Source organism: Hylobates moloch, unplaced genomic scaffold, assembly GCF_009828535.3.
Source record: "Hylobates moloch isolate HMO894 unplaced genomic scaffold, HMol_V3 SCAFFOLD_11, whole genome shotgun sequence".
In the NCBI taxonomy this organism is placed as follows: domain Eukaryota; kingdom Metazoa; phylum Chordata; class Mammalia; order Primates; family Hylobatidae; genus Hylobates; species Hylobates moloch.
The window spans coordinates 16,159,447-16,182,593 of record NW_026652286.1 but is presented as its reverse complement, the minus strand read 5'-3'; the positions used below and the strand labels follow the sequence as shown (position 1 = coordinate 16,182,593).

The 23,147-nt window shown below is 37.4% G+C and overlaps 1 protein-coding gene across 12 annotated transcripts in view; it reads left to right on the top strand.

The window, feature by feature from the left end:
• The window catches only part of ELP4 (elongator acetyltransferase complex subunit 4), a 260,264-nt gene that overhangs the window by 3,559 nt on the left and 233,558 nt on the right, over window positions 1-23,147 (top strand). For all 12 annotated transcript variants that reach the window (XM_058424532.1, XM_058424531.1, XM_032166350.2 and 9 more), the window contains exon 2: window positions 6,990-7,025. In XM_058424532.1, the coding sequence (XP_058280515.1) occupies window positions 6,990-7,025 (36 nt within the window). The remainder of the gene's footprint in view (window positions 1-6,989; window positions 7,026-23,147) is intronic.

Below are 23,147 nucleotides of genomic sequence, written 5' to 3'. Positions count from 1 at the left end.
TGTTTTATAATGCTTGGGGAAGAAAAAGTAGAGTTGTTATCAAAATAACTGCAATTAAATTTGACATCCAGGCCGGGCGCGGTGGCTCACGCTTGTAATCCCAGCACTTTGGGAGGCCAAGGCGGGCGGATCACGAGGTCAGGAGATCGAGACCAAGGTGAAACCCCATCTCTACTAAAAATACAAAAAAATTAGCCGGGCTTGGTGGCAGGCGCCTGTAGTCCCAGCTACTTGGAGAGGCTGAGGCAGGAGAATGGCGTGAACCCGGGAGGCGGAGCTTGCAGTGAGCCGAGATTGCGCCACTGCTCTCCAGCCTGGACGACAGAGCGAGACTCCGTCTCAAAAGCAGGCTGGAGTGCAGAAAAATAATTTTGAGATCCAGCATTAATTAAGTAGTTAAGACTATTACTATGAACCAAGGAAACAATATGAACTTGTTTTTTACATTGCGTTTTCCCAAAAATACTTTTTTGTAATTTTAAGCAAAATTATTCCTTTATATAGAGCTCTGGAAAGGACTGGCATAAATCACTGTTATCTTTCTTGACTTTCATTTCTTTTCCGTTTTACTTTCTCTAACATTGAAGAAAGGCTTTCATATTCTAGTGTATTAATTTGGCCTCATTTACCCAAAATTTATAGCTTAATCAGAGGTTTCTATTGGGGAGAGTATGGGGATTGAATGTTGTTCCTTTAAAATATTAATAGTACTAATGTAATTGCCTTACTACTGCATGAATTGAAACAACAACAAAAGCCCTTTCGTTGTCTTATGATTTTAAAAATTGTGGAAGATCCTGGCATTTACAAGATCTTAAATTTTCTAATATTATTTCTTAAGTATTAAGTATCTTTTCTGGCTTTAAGAAAAAATGCCTATTTTTAAAAGATGTGAAATCTTGATGAAATTAATTCTTTAAAATATCAAGCTTGCTGAGTGTCTTTAACCTTTCAAACCTTTATTTTGATTCTCATGTTTGCCCAGCCAATAATTGTGTCATAATTATTGAAGAGTAGTCATGATTCTTTAACCTTTCAACCTCTTGTATTCTTTTGTGTACATAAAGTACTCTACTTTTATTTTTAGTAAGATGGAAATAAGTATACATCTTAAAGACATCTAGAAGTAAAACCAAGAGTTTATTTGCTGGCTAAGTGTGGTAGCTCACACTTATAATCCCAGCACTTTGGGAAGCCAAGATGGGTGGATTGCTTGAGCCTGGGAGTTTGAGACAAGCCTGGGCAACATAGAGAGACCTTGGCTCTTCAGAAAATACAAAAATCACCCAAGCTTGGTGGTGCACACCTATAGTCCCAGCTACTCAGGAGATTGATGGGGGAGAATCCCTGAACCCGGGGAGTTCAAGTCTGCAGTGAGCAGTGATCACACCACTATACTGCAGCCTGGGTGACAGTGAGACCCCATCTCAAAAAAAGAATTTATTTTGCTTAGTGACTTAGAAAGTGTGTTGGTAATTTTTCTAAGTTAGGATGAAAGGGGAGAGGAAGTAGTAAACAAGGCCCTTTTACTACCTTCTTGTTTGTTTTCATTACAAAAAGAAGATGATTGTTTCCTTACCCTATTACTTATCTGTAATACATTGTATTGGGAAAAGATATTTCAATTTTAATTGGGAACCATTAGTGTGAAGTCTATGTTGCTTTTGGAATTATATAAAATTACTAATGGATCCCAAAATTTAAAAGTAAATTAAAAGCCAGCTTTCAAAGAATATGTCAGGATACTCTGTTGTGGTTGGTTGGTTGTTTTAGCTTTTTATTTATTTATTTTTTGGTTGGAGCATGGCTATAAACATTCAAACTTTTAAGTTAAAATACAGCTAGACCTTCCATTTATCAAGTAAGAGACATCAAAATACCTTATACAAAGGTATCTTGTGGAAATGTTTTGAGATCATATCTCACTAAACTCAAGTTTAGAAGAATAGAGAAATTTTGCTGCTGTATGCATGTGTATATGTATATATATATATACATATATATGTCCAAATTATTTCTCTTAAAACACATAGAATAAAAGCTTGATTTTTAAAAGCTTTAGTTAATGTTTAAATTAGTTAATGAGTTACATCTTATTCCCCACAACTATCCTTCACAATGACCAAACTTTACTACAGCCAGTCTAAATGTGAATCTAGTGAATTTACATGATAGACTTCTTACCTTTTTGTAAAAGAAGTTTCAGAAGATACTTGGTTGATAAAAGTGATTTTAATATGTCCCCATTATGTCTTAATGTTCAAATTTTCTAAACATTAGAATTTTAATATACATAAGATTTTTTAGGTTATGTGGTCACTCATGCCTGTAATCTCAACACATTGGGAGGCCAACGCTGGAGGCTAGTTTGAGCCCAGGAGTTCAAAACCAGCCTGGGCAATATAGTGAGACCCTGTCTCTACAAAGAATGAAAGAATTAAAAAAGAAAAAGAATTAGCCAGTCATGGTTACATGTTCCTATAATCCCAACTATTTCAGAGGCTGAGTTGGGAGGACCGCTTGAGCCTGGGAGGTTGAAGCTGCAGTGAACCATGATCGCACCACTGCACTCCAGTCTGAGCAACACAGTGACACCCTGTCCCTACCCCTGACAAAAAAAAAGGAATTGCCAAAATGTTAAAGGTAGCTCTTTCTGAGTACCTTTTTGGGCCAGACACCTCTACTTGGTAATCACTTCATTTAATTGGAAAACTGTTGTGTAATCTGTTCTCATTGTCCCATAGTGAATGTTAAAAAATCTTTACTTCTGGCCGGGCTCAGTGGCTAACGCCGGTAATCCCAGCACTTTGGGAGGCCGAGGCGGGTGGATCACAAGGTCAGGAGATCGAGACCATCCTGGCTAACACAGTGAAACCCCGTCTCTACTAAAAATACAAAGAATTTGCCGGGTGTGGTGGCAGGTGCCTGTAGTCCCAGCTACTCGGGAGGCTGAGGCAGGACAATGGCATGAACCCAGGAGGCGGAGCTTGCAGTGAGCCGAGATTGTGCCACTGCACTCCAGCCTGGAGGACACAGCAAGACTCCATCTCAAAAAATAAAAAAATCTTTGCTTCTCTGTCTGTCCCAGTGGAGGCCTTATATAAATTCCTTATTTGAGGAGACATAAATGTAACTCAGGAGGTTAAATAAGAAAACTAAATCCTCCCTATAGGAAATAGGTTAAAGTAAGAAACTTAAATAGTGCCTGCTCTAGCTTAGATACCATAATGTCTCTTGTATGCTTACATCAATTCATCTCCTTATATGTACAGAAAAAGGCTATTGGGTAATTAAATGTTTATTTTTGCATTTAAGGGAAAGTAGGAAAGTAAGGAAGTGTGATATAAGATGTTCAAATGAATTAAAACATTGGTGTGGCACTATGAAATTAAACATTTAGTCTAATCTTATCCCAAAGCAAACCCTTTGTTCTGATCCGTTTGTTTGTTTGAGACTGAGTCTCACATTGTTACCCTGGCTGGAGTGCAGTGGCGGCACGAACGCTGCTCACTGCAGCCGTAACTTCCCATGCTCAATGGATCCTCCTGCCACAGCCCCCCAAGTAGCTGGGACTACAGGTGCTAGCACACCTTGCTAATTTTTGTATTTTTTTGTAGAGATGGAGTTTTGCCATGTTGTCCAGGCTTGTCTCAAACTCTTGAGCTAAAGTGATCTGCTCACCTTGGCCTCCCAAAGTGCTGGGATTATAGCCGTGAGCCACTGCACCCGGACCTGATCCTTTTTGGTGGCTATCATGACATACATTTCAGCTTATGTTTATCTTTTCATGTGAAGATTAAAGTTATCCTATGTAGTCTGATATGACTTTAAATGCTATATGAAGGAACCTGTCTAAATGTGAACTTAAAATATAAAGTCTTGTAAATATATAAAATTAAACATTAAAACATTTAAATATACTAGGTTTTTTCATTATTTCCTTCCCTAAGAGTTTGAAATGTTCTACATATTGTCATGAAATTGATGTTTAGCCTCACTGTAAATCGCTTAGCATAAGTCTCATGTTGCATATTATTCTAGGTGCATGTATGTTACCAGATTTCAAACTGTTTAACACATAATAGTTATGCTTTTTTGCAAGGCAAAAAATAAACACTATCAAAGGAACTTTTTTTTTTTTTTTTTTTGAGACAGAGTCTTGCTCTGTGGCCCAGGCTGGAGTGCAGTGGCATGATCTCAACTCACTGCAACCTATGACTCCTGGGTTCAAGCGATTCTCCTGCCTCAGCTCCCCCGAATAGCTCAGATTACAGGAGCGGGCCATTACATCTGGCTAACAGGATTTCACCTTGTTGGCCAGGATGGTCTCGAACTCCTGAGCTTATGTGATCTACCTGCCTCAGCCTTCCAAAGTGCTGGGATTGCAGGTGTGAGCTACCGTGCCCAGCCTATCAAAGGAACTTTTGTCACTAAGTTTTTCTGTATGACAAATGACTACAAAACTTTTTTGTGGAAAGTTCTTTATCGGTGTTCTAAATGTTTCTTTCAGATTTGTATACAAAAAACAAACAGCATTGACTCTAGTTGTCCCAACAACTTTGAGTATTTCTTTTTTTTTAATGGAGTCTCACTCTGTCACCCAGGCTGGAGTGCAGTGGCGCAATCTCAGCTCACTGCAACCTCCCCCTCCTGGGTTCAAGCAATTCTCCTGCCTCAGCCTCCCAAGTAGCTGGGACTACAGGCGCCAGCCACCACGCCCGGCTAATTTTTTTTGGATTTTTAGTAGAGACTGGATTTCACTATGTTGGCCAGGCTGGTCTCGAACTCCTGACCTCATGATCCACCCATCTTGGCCTCCCAAAGTGCTGGGATTACAGTTGTGAGCCACTGCACCCGGCCCAACTTTGAGTATTTTTAAAATTATACTTTAAATACATTTCTATTCTTTGATATTCATTTTTTAAAATTTTAAGTGAATTTGTGTTTGAGACATTAATCAAAATGGTGATAGTTTTACAAATGGAGTGAAGAGCAAAGTATTAGTACTCAAATGTCTTAGTGTAGTTCTAATTTCTTTAATTTTTTTTTTTTTTTTTTTTTTTTGTTGAGTTTCGCTCTTTTTGCCCAGGCTGGAGTGCAATGGTGCAATCTCGGCTTACTGCGACCTCCACCTTCCTGGTTCAAGCGATTCTCCTGCCTCAGCCTCCTGCGTAGCTGGGATTATAGGCATGCGCCACCACGCCCATCTACTTTTGTATTTTTAGTAGAGACGGGGTTTCTCCCTGTTGATCAGGCTGGTCTCGAACTCCCGACTTCAGGTGATCGGCCTGCTTCGGCCTCCCAAAGTGCTGGAATTACAGGCATGTGCAACTGCGCCTAGCCCTAAAATTAATTTTTAAATTGATTTTTAATGATTCACCATTTGAATTATATATTTCATATATTTCATGATTATATTACCATAATTCAGATTTTTTTTTTTTTCTGAAACAGAGTCTTGCTCTGTTGGCCACGCTGGAGTGTGGTGGTGGGGCAGTCTCAACTCACGGCAACCTTGCCTTCCAGGTTCAAAAAATTCTCGTGTCTCAGGCCAGGCATGGTGGCTCACACCTGTAATCTCACCACTTTGGGAAGTCCAGGCAGGTGAATCACGAGGTCAGGAGTTCGAGATCAGCCTGGCCAACATAGTGAAATCCCGTCTCTACTAAAGGTACAAAAACTTAGCTGGGTGTAGTGGTGGGCGCCTGTAATCCCAGCTATTCGGGAGGCTGAGGCTGGAGAATCACTTGAACCCGGGAGGCGGAGGTTGCAGTGAGCCGAGATCGTGCCAATGCACTCCAGCCTGGGTGACAGAGTAAGACTGTCTCAAAAAAAAAAAAAAATTCCCGTTTCTCAGCCTCCTGAGTAGGTGGGATTACAGGCATGCACCACCACATGCAGCTTATTTTTTTGTAATTTTAGTAGAGACAGGGTTTCACCATGTTGTCCAGGCTGGTTTTGAACTCCTGACCTCAAGTGATCTGCCCACTTCAACCTCCCAAAGTGCTAAGATCACAGGCCTGAGCCACTGTGCCCGGCCTAATTCAGATATTTAGAAGAACACTAGTCTAGTAATACTGAAAATATATTTTGTGATGTTCTTTTTTTGTTTGAAATGGCAAATACATTCCTTTTAAATTGCAAATATATTTAGAGCATTTCCAGACTTTGTGTATATTATTCATAATAAAAAATAATTAACTTTAATTATCAGGTCTTTACTCAAAGTCTTACTAAATTTGAAGATAAATATTAATGTGGAATTTCTGTAATAATCTTATCTATGTTGTACTTCTGTAGTAGTTAAGTTACTGTGCACATTTAAGTCTTGAGTATTGAGTTAATTTATTAACAAGTGCTAAATATAACATTATTGGAGTCCTTAACCACAGTTATGTTGAATGCTGTGTGGTTCTGTCATAGAAGAAAGGAGGATAGTACAGTATATTATGGAAGTAATTGTGGGCCAGGCGTGGTGGCTCACACCTGTAATCCCAGCACTTTGGGAGCCCAAGGCAGGTGAATCACGTGAGGTCAGGAGTTCGAGACCAGCCTGACCAACATGGTAAAACTCTGTCTCTACTAAAAATACAAAAATTAGCCAGGCGTGGTAGTGGGCACCTGTAATCCCAACTACTCAGGAGGCTGAGGGAGGCTGAGGCAGGAGAATCGCTTGAACCCAGGATGGGGAGGTTGCAGTGAGCTGAGAGGAGATTGTGCCACTGCACTTCAGCGTGATCGACAGAGCGAGACTCCAACTCAAAAAAAAAAAAAGAAAAGTAATTGTAATGTGTAGTGTGTAATTACATATAATATGTAATTATTTCATAATAGCACCTTGAGCAAAGTATTGCAAAGGTAATTAAAATGTTGTTCACAACTACTGTTTTAAAGTTATTGAAGTGCCTCTCCTTCATAAAGCTTAACTTTTATGCTAAAGGTAATGGAAAAGGTAGATTAATTTTCTTCTGGTTTTGTTTCATTTCCAGGTGGAGGTTTAGCCGTTGGAACAGTTCTTCTAATTGGTTAGTACAAAATACATGCTTTGCTGTCCTCTATCATTGTTTTCTGTTGTGCATAATCATTTTATCCGATTCCCATTCCAAAATTATTTAAATCACTAACACAACAGAAGTTAAGATAAATTAGAGAGGAATTGACTTAAGTTCTATTTTAAATTCTAATGTTGATCTGAACTTGAAATAAATTAGGCAAATATATCTGAACATGTAGCTCTTATAACTTAAAAATGTTCACAGTGCATTGTGCTCCATTTTTTTAAAAAGACTAAAATTAATATGAATTGATTTTTTTGGAGAATCTCAGTATTTAAAGTGGGATTATTACAGGGATCAGTTTGGGAAATTGAAATACTGAGTCCATCGTATATATCATATCATTTTATCATTATCTTTTTATTGAAACAAAAGTACAAAAGTAACGAAGTAGTAAATCATATTTTGGTTCATCTTTAAAGTGACAAGAGTCCTAATTTAAGTATATAACCATAATTGCCTGCCTCTTTTTTAGTATATATAGGTCACAGAATCTTGGAATTGAAATAAACCTTGTCAGTTATATAATCAAAGCAGCCATATTAATATTTAATTCATGTATCTGTAACATATCTATTGTTTCTACTTTTGTCCTCTGATATAATACGGAATAAATTTACATAGTTTTTCATGTGACACCCTTAAAATATTTGAAAATACCTATTTTTTCATCTCAAATATTCTCTAAACTAGACATCATTCCTTAACCTGGTTTTATATGTTAGGGTTTTCACACACCTCACTGTTCTGATTATTCTTTTTATGCATCTTCTAGTCTGGCATTCATTGTCTCTTGAATCATGCCCCAACCTAAATACAACATTCCAAATGTAATATGACCTGAAATCACCATACTGGGACTACAAAATAAACATGTTAATCTAGACAGAGTTATTAGTACCAGGCACCAAAAAGGTTAGTTTCTATTTATTGACCCCTACGGTAACAAAAAAAGTAAGTATTTTGGAAGAATTTGCTCCAAGAGTGAGTAAAATACAAAGTGGTGATGCTTAAAATTTGGCATGTACGTAAGAATTTGTCTAGTAAAGGAAAACGTTATATAGAACATTTTATTCCTCATCTATGCTGGATAATTGAAGAGTAATAATATTAGTAGTGAGAGTTGCCTTTTATTTAACTCTTACTGTTGGTCATATATTATACAAAGTGCATTATGTGTTTTGTTTTGTTTTTTTTACTTAATACAACAACCTCAGAAGATACTAAATATACTTCATGTTATCTCCCTTTTATATATGAGGAAATGAGGCTCACAAGGATGGGGTAGTTTTCCCACTATTCCATAGTTAATCTGAGAACCAGGACTTGAATTCTGTGTGATTCCAAAACCCATTTTTTTTGTAACTATGCTCTAAAGTTTTCTCACATGTTTTGTTTAATAGCAATAAACAGTAAAATAGGAATTACATCCCTTTTTAGGTTATTGCAGGTTCAAGTAGTAAAGTAAAACTCACATTTATGGAGATTTTTTCTTTTAATGAATTTTCAAATTTCTCAACATGAAGGAGTCCTTGATAAATTCATGCACAATAAGGATCAAAGTTGCAGCACTGTAAAAATCCTTATTTCACATGATCAGCATTTCTCCATTCCAGTCAAAAAGTTTTGCCTTTAAAATAGAAATTGATATATAGGGAGTGCTAAAAACATCTTCAGGTGTACAGTATTTGTTAGATCAGTTTGTATAGTTGTAGCATATTGCTATTAAAAATGTAATATGTTAGTTTACTTAAATTATGCCATTTAATCATTTTGGTCCTGTGTTCTCTCAACTCAGCCATTAATTTCCCTGTTGGCTCTTGGCTGCGAAGTATCAGCCAACTTCTTACCAGTCATTTACTTACATCAATACAATATAATCTTGTGGAAATTTACCTAGAGTTTAGTGCCTGAGTATCCAGATAATAGACAATTTTTAATAAAAGCTAAGTAAAATATGTCTTATGAGATACTTATGTCACCCATGAGTCATTAAAGTACTATTTAAGGACTTTGAAGACAGGATTATTCCTAACATTACATGTAACAGAGAAAAATAACCTGTGATCAAGAAATTCTAGAAATGATTTTCTCAGTTACATTTTTAAGACTATCTTATGGTAAATAAAGAATGTCTGAAGGTGTCTATTGAGAAAATTATTTACGTGTTTGGTATAAATACATAAAATACAAAACGGTGTGTAAAGAAAATTAGGTTGCTTTTTCGGATCCTCAGCCTCCGTTCCTTGAAATTACAGTGTCCTGGGTATTCCACCCAAATATTTCTATGTAAGTAATATACATGGGAGCATTTCACACCTTGCTTTATCTATTTAATACTCTTAGACCTCAATTTATGTACATTTATATAGATGTACTACTTCATTTTTGTTAACAACTGCATAGGATTTTATTATATAGATGTGCCATAATTTATTGTAATAGTTCTCTACTGAAAAATTTAAATTAATTCCATCTTTTTCTATTACTAACAATGCTATTGTGCATAATCTTGTGTATAACCTTTGCACACATATGTAAATATTTCTAGAATAAACTGTAAGATATAGACTTGCTTCACTGCAGTATGTTAAATTTTGTAGCTATTATTAGATTGCTCTCCCAAAAGGTTATACTGTCATATGCTTCAGCCAACAATTATATCAGTTTACCCTAATCTCGCCCTTGACAACACTTGTATATTATCAAACATTTTAATATTTACCAGTCCAATTAGATTAGATTAGCAGATGAAGTTCTCCACTTTTTTTTTTTTTTTTAAGAGATGAGTCTTGCTCTGTTTCCCAGGGTGGACTGCAATGGCATGATCATAGCTCACTGCAGCCTCCAACTCCTGGGCTTAAGTAGTCCTCCCTTCTCAGTCTCTTGAGTAGCTGGGACAGCACTCACACCACCATGCCCAGCTAATTTTTTATTTATGTATTTATTTTTTGGTAGAGATAGGGCCTTGTTATATTGCCCAGGCTGTTCTTTTTTTTTTTTTTTTTTGAGACGGAGTCTGGCTCTGTCACCCAGGCTGGAGTGCGGTGGCGCGATCTCCGCTCACTGCAAGCTCCGCCTCCCGGGTTCACGCCATTCTCCTGCCTCAGCCTCTCCGAGTAGCTGGGACTACAGGCGCCCGCCACCACGCCCGGCTAATTTTTTGTATGTTTTTAGTAGAGACAGGGTTTCACCGTGGTCTCGATCTCCTGACCTCGTGATCCGCCCGCCTCGGCCTCCCAAAGTGCTGGGATTACAAGCGTGAGCCACCGCGCCCGGCCGATAGATTTTTCTTAAACTGTTTAACAAGTACTGGAATAGGCTTTGAGATGTTTTATCTATATTACTTTCTGACAGTCTGTTACATGGGTAAATTTGGAACACCTTAAAAGTTTCAAAAGTTAATTGATAGCATAAATATTTAGAGTTTACACAGTCTCTTTAAATAAAGGATCTTTATTTGCAAAGATACTGAGCATCAAAAAGGTTTAATAGAAGTCATCACCTATTAAAATAATAGGTGACATTTATCAATGTATTATTTTTAAAATAATCTTTTACATTAATTATGTAATTTTAGTTCTAGACATGGGAGATAAATGATACACTTTTGGACAATTAAACCTATTATCAGTGTACTTTTGTATTGCTTTTTTCTGTGTAACAATATTAACACAAATTTTACAGTTTATAAACAACACAGATTTATTTATCTCATAGTTTCTGTAGGTCAGGAATCTAGGCACACTCCCACAGAGTCCTCAGCAAGCCTACAATATAGGTGTCAGCCAGGGCTGAGTTCTCATCTGAAGACTTGACAAGGGAACTATCTGCTTTCAAGCTCATGTGGTTGTTCACAACATTCAGCTCCTAGCTGATTGGCAGCCAGAGGCTGCCCTCTCCATAGGGCATCTCACAAGATGGTGTCTTATTCCTTCAAAACCAAGAAGAGAGAATGTCCCTCAGCAAAATGTTATAGGTTTTTGTAACAGAAATGACATCCCATCACCTTTGCCATAATCTCTTGGTTAGAAGCAAGTTCCACATTCTGCTGCAATCAAGGGGAGGAGATACACAAAGGCATGAATACCAGGAGACAGGAATCATAGGGACCACCTTAGAATGTGTTCACCACACTTTTCATAATTTTAAATCATATTATTTCCTGTAATAGCAAAAACTAAGCACTCTTAATAGTCCTCACAGAATATTATTGTATTTCTTGTCAGTCATCTTCACCCTTTCTGAATTTGCTGAGCTATATTATTCTTCTACATCATGCAATAAATTCTGAGCTAACCAGCCTGGGCAACATGGCAAAACCCTATTTCTACAAAAAAATACAAAAATTAACTGGGTGTGGTGGCATGTACCTGTAGTCCCAGCTACTCAGGAGGCTAAGGTAGGAGGAATGATTGAGCAAGGGAGGTTAAAGCTGCAGTGATCATGCCACTGGACTCCAGCCTGGGTTATAGAGCGAAATCCTGTCTCAAAAAGAAAATAAAAATTCTGAACTTTTTTCTATGCAGGAATTGGCCTGCTAGCTGGTCACCTATTTTGGTAAATAAAATGTTATTAGAATACAGCCGTGCTTATTCTTGTGCACATTGTCTACAGCTTCTTTTGTGCCACAAGGACACTGTTGATTAGTTGTAACAGAAACTGTATGAATCACAAGGCCTAAAATACTTGCTTTCAGATTCCTTAAGAAAAATTTTGCCAATCGCTGTTTTGTGTTACTATATTTGATATTCTACTAAACTTACTTTAGAGTAGTAGAACTTTGTTAAAGGACTGAAATAGGACAACTGATATCAGTGCAGTTCTTTAGTAAAACCACCTGATCTGTAGTCCTGAAGCATTTAAGCTCTTACAATGTGTTCAGCACTCTTAGGCAAGATAAATCTCTGGATATTGGTTGCATATGGAATAACCATGAACAGTACATATATAACATGCAGATATAAGAAGTATGAAAAAGACTTAAATTGAATCAAAGTATGGGTAGAAAGGAGTGATGAAGAGAAAAAATTGTTCATATGGAAAACAATCAGTACACAATAGAGGACATCAACAGAGCATGCTTATGTAATAACTAGGTTCTTCTAAAGTGAGAGAGTACATATTTAGGACTAGTGAGAAGGTAAGTTTGGCCTTCTTCCCCTGAATCTCTTGCTTCAACTACCTCTTGTAGAATTCACACTGTAAGACTTAAGGACCCTTATACCAGTCCCCAGAACAATAGTGTGTAAAGACTAGGCTGTATATCTGTTATCCACTCCTAGGATTTTTGTTTGTTTAACTTTATGGGCAGCCAAATCTATCATGCTTTACCTCGTTATCTATGGTCATTATCTAAAACCAAATTGAGACCAAATCTAATTAAGCTGTTGCAATGATCTGGTCTTTTATCTCTATAATACTCCGTATTTTTCTCTTTAAACTCAGTTTCCTATTTCCTTCTCTTCCAGACCTTTTCAGTTTGCCCTCTATAACACCTATTTCATGTAAAATAAACTCTGATGTCCTAAAATCTTATCCTTAAATATTTTATTGAAACATTTAACATTTATTGAGGATGTACTGTGTGCTGGGCATCATGCTAAGCCGTTGATATGTATTGTATCACGTAATTTCACAACAATGAGAGGAAGTGTCTTTATTTTATAGGTAATGAAATTGAAGTTTTGAAAGAAGCTAAGTAACTTGCCCAAGATCACATATATGGTAGCTGAGATTCACAATCAAATTTCTCATTTTATCCTAAAACATGATAACTTATCTTAAAAATCCCTTCTGGGGCTATTCCACCTTCTATATCATCTCATTGCTGCCATATATTGACTTAGTTATTTTTATTGTTTATTAGAGACTGTCCTGATCTCTAACGTCAAGTAGGCTTTCAACACTGGCCAGAAAACTTTTGTATAAATCTAGTCACCTCTTTTTTATTTTCAGTAATCTCAGTGGCCTTTTAAACCTTCAAACATCTAACATAGTCTTCAAACATCTAACATAGTATACTGCTATAAAGACATCAATCAAGATGTCTTCAAACATCTAACATAGTATACTACTTTATCCTAATCCTCCGGAATAACTTAGTTATGTCACACAGAAAAAATATATAGTTTTACCAGAGGAGAATTCGCCCAAGTTCCTAAAATCAATCCTCAAAACTTACCTCTGTTCACAAATGCAAAGATATACTGTGCCTTCTCCTATTTGAGAATCATCTTTCATCTGTACTTTAAATTTCATCTCATTCTAACTTTCCAAGGACCTAGCAATATCAATTTCCTTTCTCTCCTTATCTTTAATCTCTTCCACTATATTAGTTCTTTTCAATGTGTACTTTAACCATACTCAAATCTATTTTTAAACTTTATTTAAAAACAAGAGGAAAAAAATCTTCCCTCTTAACCCTACCCCTTTCTCCACTATTGCTTTTTCTCTTCCGTTTCATAGCCAAGCCTTTTGTATAGTCTGTACTTACATATTTTGTAATATTTCAGTCATTCATCAATCTACCTCAAATACTACCATTTCACTGAAACCACCTTATGACTTTCTCACTGCTAAACCTAGAGGATACTTCTCAGCCCTCTTCCTTTTTAATGTCTGTTGCACTTGATGTTGTTAATCACTCTTTTCTTGAAGTACTCCCTTCCTTTCTTCTTTTGTAACATTCTGTTCTGATTTTCCCTCTCATTCTGCTTATGTTTTTAGAGATTCCTTTGGCTTGATTTTAAATGATGGTATCCTATTCCCTCTTCTAGTGCTATATATTCTCCTGAAAGATCTCAGTCCCTGCCATAACTAGAATGACCAGGGAATAAAAATAATCAGTTATCTCCAGACATTGCTACATATATAGGATACATAGAGAAATGCAGAGAGCATATTTAACCCCCTATTCAACATTTCCTCCTGAATATCTTACAGACATCTCAAAATCAATGTGTTTGAAGCTTTCCCTACCTCCAAATTCTGCTCCATTCTTCGATATCTGTTTCTCTTCCTATGGACTCTGGATTATTGAATCTAACAGGTGACACATGCCAGAGACCTGAGTGATAACGCTTGTCTCTCATACATCCAGAAAACATTAAATCCTAATGACTTTTATCCTTTAAATATTGTGTTAATTTTGTCTATTCTTCATCTTTACTGCCACTACCCCAATTCAGGCCACAATCAATAACCCCATTGAAACTAGTTTAACAGGTATTTCCCTTGCCTCAGTTCATTATCATAATGTTGCCAGAATGCACTTTCTAATATGGGAAGCTAATCATAGTATGTCTTGGCTTAAGACCTTTCTGTGCTCCTTGTTGATCTTAACATAAGATCTAAGCTCCTTAACTTCTGACTATAAGGCCTTAACAATCTGCCACTGCTGATTCACTTTAGCCTTATCTCTTCTCTTCCTCTCACTGTCCTTCCTCATACTGTGTTTATCATTCTGAGCTTTTAATTCCATTCTCTCCTCTCTCTAGACCTTTGCTTATGTTCTTTCTTGCTGCCTTTTATTTTCCTCTTAATTGTTTTTGAGGTCTCCACTTAGACATCTCTTCCAGAAAGTTTTCCTTAACTACTGCTTTCCTTCCTTTTACCTACACTCAGTATTCCTTCTGTATACTTCTGTAGTAGTCATTATTTACCTTATCATGGCACTTACTACACATTTTTTTAATCAGGTAATCATGAAATTGCCTGATCGTGATTACTTATTTAATAGACTGTAAGCTCTATAACCATGGGAGCCATGTAGGAGCATAGTGAATGAATGAGTGAGTGATTCGAAAGCCTGGGTAAAGGCAATTAAATTATATTGGTAAGAAATAGATAGTCATGGAGTGTTTTGAGCAATTAAGAAATATTATGATGGATACACTGCAGAAATAAAGTAAAATTTGAAGTAGTGGAAACTACTCATTGCCCTAATCTAAACATGAGGTGATGTTTGTTACTATGCTTTTAAGACTTTTGTCATAAATTTGCTATTTCACTTTTCTGCTTCTGTATTTCAGTATGTATATTAGATTCTAAATGTTTAACTGGTTATGCTTAGACTGCTCTGATATGAAACATTATTTTTCTACATTTTTCTTCATTTAATAGGTACCTCTTAAGAAAGCCAATTTCTATTTCTATGCTATATACATGTGTAGGTGATGAAGGAGAGACAGAAAGTAGGATGATTCCCAGATTTTTATCCTGGGAAAGTTTAGAATTAGTACCATTAAGTAAAGTTAGAAAAGGAAAAGAATGAGCAAATATTGAGGTGAGGTAAAGAATTCAGTTTAAACATAATGACTTTTAGGTACTAGTGAAAAACCCAAGTCATTCAACCTAATAGAAAGTTGGATTTTCTGGCATGAAATTTCGGCTAGAGAAAAAGATTTAGGATTTTTCAACATTATTTAACTGTTTTATTCAGTGTGTGTTTTAGTGTTGTCATAGACAAATGGCAGATTGCCCAGGTTTATACTTGAGGATCCGGAGTGGAACTTTGGGAGATCTCTTAAATCCCTGAAATTACATGAAAATTTGTGTTTGGCTGTGTGTGTGTGTGTGTGTGTGTGTGTGTGTGTGTGTGTGTATATATATATGTATTTTTTTTTTTTTTTTTTTTGCAGTGAGTCAATATCATGCCACTGCACTCCAGCCTGCATGACAGAGTGAGACTCCCTCTGAAAAAAAAAAAAAAAAAGTTATTGTGAGGATTAAATAAACCAATGCATGAGAAGTGCAGTGGAGTGTTGAGTATAGAGTTAGTGCTCAATAATATTCGCTATTTGCTATTTTTTAACCGGATGTTGAGTACCCTAGAATTGGTGAGTTCTCACACACCCACAGCGAGAAAAAGAAGACAAAGTCTTAAGTTTTCCCTTTCCCACAATTGGGGTCAGCCACCTCCTTGCAGGCCCAAAGAACTAGCACAGATACTTCCTCATATCTCCACCACTGTCACTGCCGTTACCAGGCAATAAAGTCAAGGACTGGAGAAAGCAGGAGTACAACATTTATGGTAAAACGTGAGGCAAGTGAGGGGATACAACTCCAAGGGCATCAGTCGTAGACATTGAAGTTGCTTGCAAGAAGCAGAACTTGACATTGCTGTTTCCCAGCCAGTTCCCTGCTAACCTCTAGAACCTGCAAGCCCATCAAAGTAAATAGTGCAGGATGAGAGTTATTGGGAAAGCTTGCTTTATTATCTGCTGGATTTTGTCAACATTCTCAAACATTAAGACTATTTCCTGTTTCTCATATAGGAAAAGGAGGGGGGCCTGCTAGAATAGATTGTGTAAACAAACACAGATAGAAGAATAATGACAGTAATAGTATTTCCAAAGAGAGACTGAGGATGAATTAGGGGCCCCAAAAACACTAGATTCTACCTCTTTGAGGGGTTCTTCAGTGACATATAGGGCCAGAATGAAGTAAGGTACCACCCACAAACCACACTTAACATCTACATGGAAACCATGATAACTTTAGAGGGTATAAGCAGCAGACTTAATACAACAGGTCAGAGTGAGGCTAGGGACATCTCTCTACCTGTGCCAGACAGGCAATTACAGAAACTGATCTCTGCCACTCTTCTTTTTCTCTACTTTCCCAGTATAGGAGCTAGGACTTGAAGAAAAGACTTGTAGGAGGAAGTATCTTAGAACTTCCTTTTCTCACTGCTGCCCCCTCCGCTTAACACTGCCCTACTAAGTATTTCAAGCCACAAGCCTTAGTGGAAAATGTTGTATTGACTATTGACTAAGTTTTTAACTGGACAGTTCCAAGTTTTAATAACTGAAACTAGTGAGAATCATGGAAGCAGCTCCGGATGTCATTAAAAGATGAGAAAAGGAAGATTTGGCTTGCATAACTGAAGGTGGTGACTAGCAAAAAGTACATAAAATCATTTCATATGTATATAACAAAAACTTGAGAGCTCTATATAAACTGTTTATGTACACAAAGAATGGCTAAAGAAACAGGAGCAAAGTTATAAAAACTGGGAAAAGGTGGGGAGGGAGTGTACAGTAGTTTCATGAAGAAAATTGTCAATTGTAATAGTTGCCATAAATAAATAAGGTAAGGATTTGCAAATATCCAACAAATTAGACAATTATAAAATAATTGGTGTTGGAGAGCAGTCTTGGAGTGATGATACAGCTCATTTGGATTTTTGCGTTAAGAAAAAAATGATATTCCTGTTGTTTCTATCCACTAGGCTTTATTCCACCCCTTGGAGCCATAATGTACAAATGAAATTCCATTTCAATTTTATAGTCCAACAGATATTTGAAGACAGCTATCTTATGTCTCTTGGGTCTCTTTCTTTAAGCTAAATATTTCCATTTCTCATGTCACATACTTTCAGCTCTCTTCACCATCACTGTTTTTGAAGATGCTTCGGTCTGTGTAAGTCCCCAAACTGAATATATTATCAGGTTGGTTGACTACTGTGGAATAGAACAGGACAAGCATCTCTCTGAACCTAGAAATTAGACTGTTAATTCAGACCAAAATTACATTTGCTTTTTGGCAGTTCTGTCACATCATCGTCATTTTTACTTGCTCAGTGTTATGGGGATTCACTAAATAGATTAATTAAATGCTTATTGTACAACCTCAAAATTTGTTTCACAAAATTGGTAATTTTCAGCTTGATGAGTTTAGTGTTTTTGCTAATCCCTAAGTAGGTGATCTCCCTATTCGTTTTTCCTGCCTCATATGATTCTTTGAAAAAATAGAAGTGATAACTCATAGAATATATGTGTATATGTGTATAAAATGGTGTGTTTTCAAACTACAGTAGATGTGGATGATTTATAAGACAAGATCGATTTTTGTTTGTTGTTTTTTCCCCTAATTAATTCCACAAATAATAAGTGTATGTATACTATGTGCCGGGCACTAGAGATATAATAATAGGATGCATTCTCTGCCATAATAATCTTTTAGCTTTACGGAGGAATTTCAGGAATGTTTATTAAATACTACTAGGGGTTAAGAGGGTGCTCCAGAGCACACTGATATCTCACCCAGCCTTAAGTAAAGCTTCTCAATAATGGTGCCACCTAATCTTGGTCTGGAAGGATGTGATCAAATTAGTTAGCCAGAGTTGTGAAGGAATTTATACAAGGGTCCTGAGGCAAGGAGCAGTATGGCTGGTGCCAACAAGTAGTTTGCTATCCCTGGAATTTATGAAATATGGAAGGGGGGGATGTATTGAGAAAGAAGGCAACACAACAGTTAAAGAGGCTTATATGGCTTGCTTTTTGGGTGTTTTTCTACTGAGAGCAATGAAAAGCCATTTAAGTTTTTGAAACGGGAGTGGCAAGATTAGATTTGCTCTTTAGAAAAATATACTCTTGAGTAGTGTGGAGAATAGATTGGCGGGAGGAGTAAGGTTAGAAATACAGGGACCAATTGGGAGGCTGATGATGAGAGGTAAGGATGAATTGAACTACATTATTGTCAGTAAAGACAGAAGGAAGTGGATGGATTTTAAAGATTTAGGAAGTTGAAGCCATGATTATTTGTGGGGATAAAAAGGAAAGGGAAGAGCTGAGAATGAAAACCATAGTAGCTAACATTTATTGACCACTTAACTACGCACAAGGCACTGATTTAAGTATTTAAATCTTGCCACAGTCTTATGAGGTAGGTATAATTTTATTATTCCCATATCATAGTTGAAGAAACCTCAAGCCCAAAGGAAGTGGTTACCAACTAACTTACCAAATTAGCATGTTACCACCAGAAGATGGGCAGCAAGGAAGAGGAAAAAATAGTTTGCCGTTTGGACATGTCATGAAATTCTGTTGGCACATTGAAGTAAAGATAACATAAAACATGTTTGCTAAGTACTATGTCTAGTTAACAATATGCAAATAAATAGCATGATGTCAATGCCTGGAGCTTAGCGCAAAGAAAGCTGAGCTACAGATAAAGAAAAGATCACTAAGGATAGTATGGGGAGTAAGAAAAAGATCAGAACCCTCACTCATTTAAGAGATAGGTAGAAAAAGACAACTGTGACATCTAGTTTGTTTATTATCCTTCATTACTCATAAATCACCCAGTTTTTTAAATTATCTACAAGTACATATCCCTACTTTAAGTAGTACTGATCTGATATAGTTCATTCTCTCAGTTGAGTATTGTAATATGCATCCTTAACTTTATGAATGTTTTAATTCTTCTAATTAAATAGTTTAGGTTTCTTTTTCTCATTACTAAACAGTTGTTAAACAACAGTCATGTATATTTTATTTTTATTTTTTAACTTTTATGTTCTCAGGGTGTACAAGTACAGAGTTCTTTTTTTTTTATTTTTTTTATTTTTTTGAAATGGAGTTTCGCTCTTGTTGCCCAGGCTGGAGTGCAATGGCATGATCTCGGCTCATTGTAACCTCTGCCTTCCAGATTTAAGCAATTCTCCTGCCTCAGCCTCCCAAGTAGCTGGGATTACAGGCATGCACCACCACGCCTGGCTAATTTTGTATTTTTTTAGTAGAGACAGGGTTTCATCATGTTGGTGGTCAGACTGGTCTTGAACTCCTGATCTCAGGTGATCCACCCGCCTCGGCCTCCCAAAGTGCTGGGATTACAGGCAAGAGCCACCGTTCCCGGCCACAAGTACAGATTTCTTACATGCATATATTGCACAGTGGTGAAGTCTGGCTTCTTCCTGTACCTATCACCCAAATGGTGAGCATTGTACCCAATAGGTAGTTTTTCAACCTTCACCCCCTTACCACTCTTCCACCTTTTGTAGTCTCCATTGTCTGTTATTCCACTCTGTATGTCCATGTAGCCGTTGTCATTTATAAGTAAAAACGTGGTATTTGGTTTTCTGTTTCTGAGTTATTTCATTTAGGATAATGGCCTCCAGTTTCATCCGTGTTGCTGCAAAAGACATCTCATTCTTTTTTTTTTTTTTTTTGAGACAGAGTCTCGCTCTTTCGCCCAGGCCGGACTGCAGTGGCGCTATCTCGGCTCACTGCAAGCTCCGCCTCCCAGGTTCACGCCATTCTCCTGCCTCAGCTGGGATTACAGGCGCCCGCCACCGCGCCCGGCTAATTTTTTGTATTTTTAGTAGAGACGGGGTTTCACGGTGTTAGCCAAGATGGTCTCGATCTCCTGACCTCGTGATCCGCCAGCCTCGGCCTCCCAAAGTGCTGGGATTACAGGCGTGAGCCACCGTGCCCGGCCTGAAAAGTTTTAAGTAGGAAAATGAAATCATCAGGTTTGCATTTTGAAAATGTTGCTACTAAATTGAAGTAGGAGGATTAGGGTGTATGCAAAGAAATGAGACAGTTACAGTCATTTAGGTAAGAGTTTTGTTTGTTTGTTTTTGTTTTGTTTTGTTTTGTTTGTTTTGTTTTGTTTTGTTTGAGACGGAGTCTCACTCTGTCGCCCAGGCTGGAGTGCAGTGGCGGGATCTCGGCTCACTGCAAGCTCCTCCTCCCGGGTTCACGCCATTCTCCTGCCTCAGCCTCCCGAGTAGCTGGGACTACAGGCTCCCGCCACCACGCCCAGCTAATTTTTTGTATTTTTACTAGAGACGGATTTCACCGTCTTAGCCAGGATGATCTCGATCTCCTGACCTCATGATCCGCCTGCCTTGGCCTCCCAAAGTGCTGAGATTAGAGGCGTGAGCCATCGTGCCCGGCCAGTTAAGAGTTGTTAGTAGTATGACTGGTGGAATGACATTAGCATGGAGGAAGTAATCAAATCCCACAATACTTTGATAGTTTGATAATACATTTCACTGGATTATAAGGATGGGGAGAGAGGTGGATAGGTGTGTGTGTGTGTGTGTGTGTGTGTGTGTGTGTGTGTGTGTGTGTGTGAGAGAGAGAGAGGAGATATTGGGAATAAATTCTGGCTTTCTGAAAGCTGAAAGAGGGCCACATTTGGTGGAAGAAAATGAATTACTGGGTTTCATCTTGGGCATGTTGGACCTGAAGCATCCTTATTCTTCTGTATTTAGTACCAATAAAACCCTAAAAGCAGCATGAAAAGTCCATGGTAAGGGGGTATAGCTAAGTAATGTATGTATGGTTCCTAAATTTTCTAGAATATTATTCAGCCTTAAGCATGTTAGCTACAAGACTATAAAGCATGTTAGATTAAGTGAAAAAAGTAGGATACCAAATCCAGTAATCACTGAAAACATAGAAAAAGTACTGAAAGGAAATAGAGCAAACTTTAAACAATGATTATTTGAGGACTGTGGGTGAATTTTTTAAAATTTTAATTTTCCATTTTGTAAAAATATCAATCTTAGACATTAAAAATTTTAATATCAGGTTTGTTTCTTATATCATTGATTTATAATGACTGTGGTTTAAATGTTTGCTTCTCTAAACTGACATAATAGTAATTACTTCAGGTAAAATCAATTATTTTTTAAACATGACTTTCTAGTTAGTTCTAAAGTTGAGTGGAGGTGAATTCTTAGTTATACAAAGTAAGCAATTTTTCCAGTGTTACAGCTGTATTAATCAGTAGTCAGTGCTGATCATCTCCCATAGTTGTCTCTGCTAGCTTTTCCATCTGTCAGCTGTAAGCAATGCAGAAGCATTGAAAACATTTTCCTTTGCTGTAACACACTAAAATTCTCATAAAATGTCCCTAAATCATTAAGTACATTTTGTGAGTGATGAATAATGTTAAAGAACTAGCTATGTGTTTTAATATATAAAATTAGACTTTGTGCAAATTGACTATGCTTTTAATCATGGATTTTCTCTAAGATAATGTGCTAAGAAGGTATCTAAACAACTCACCACCTGATATTTTGGTTGTACTTTAGGGAATTGTTTTAATAAATAAATGTTATTGAATTTTAATTTATATACAATAAAATGCACCCATTTGTTTATTTTATTGAATTATTTTTGAGCCAGGTTCTCATTCTGTTCCCCAGGCTGGAGTGCAGTGGTACGATCATGGCTCACTGCATCCTTGAGCTCTTGGGGTCAAGGGATCCTCCCACCTCAGCCTCACAAGTAGCGAGGATTACCAGTGCACACCACCACACCCAGCTAATTTTTTATTATTTTTTGTAGAGCTGAGGTATCACTGTATTGCTCAGGCTTGTCTCAAACTCCTCGCCTCAAAGTGATCCTGCCACCTTGGCCTCCCAAAGCATGAGGATTGCAGAAGCGAGCGACTGTGCCAAGCACATTTACTTATTTTAGTGACTTTTTACGACTGTATATACTCATGCAGCCACCACCACAATCAAGATATAAAACACTTCTGTCACCATAAAGTGTTTCCTGGTGCTCAGTTTCCTGGCCCCAAGCACCTAACCTCTCCTTTCTGTCATTAGAGATTAATTTTGCTTTCTATAGAATATCGTGTAACTGCAGTTTTGCCATATGTACTTTTTTGAATCTGGCTTTTTTCCACTTAGCATAATATTTTTTGAGATTTACCCATGTTGTTGCATGTATAGTCAGGCCTCTGTATTAGCATGTACCACATCCTTGGATACAGAGGGCAAAATGTAAGGTACTAAGCATCCCTGGATTTTGATATCCATGGAGTATCCTAGATATCCAATCCTGGATGTCCTTGGTACCCAGTCCCCTGTGGATACCAAGAAACTACTGTAAATTAGTAGTTTATTTCTTTTTATTGCTGAGTAGTAATCCATTTAGGAATATATCATTTGTTTTCTCCCTTCAGCAAGTAGTTGATGGACATTTTACGTGTTTTCAGTTTTTTGGCTGTTAAAAAAAGCTGTCATAAAACTTCTGTATAAATCTATGCAGACATGTATTTTCAACTCTCATGGGTAAGTACCCAAGAGTAGAATTGCTGGATCCTATAATAAATGTTTGTTTAACTTTTTTGGGAACTGCCAAACTGTTTTTGTTTTGTTTTGTTCTGATTTGTTTGCGACAGCGTCTTGCTCTGTCACCCAGGCTGGAGTGCAGTGGCGTGATCTCGGCTCACTGCAACCTCCGCTTCCCAGGTTCAAGCGATTCTCCTGCCTCAGCCTCCTGAGTAGCTGGGATTATAGGCATGTGCAAGCATGTGTTTTTAGTAGAGGCGGGGTTTCGCTGT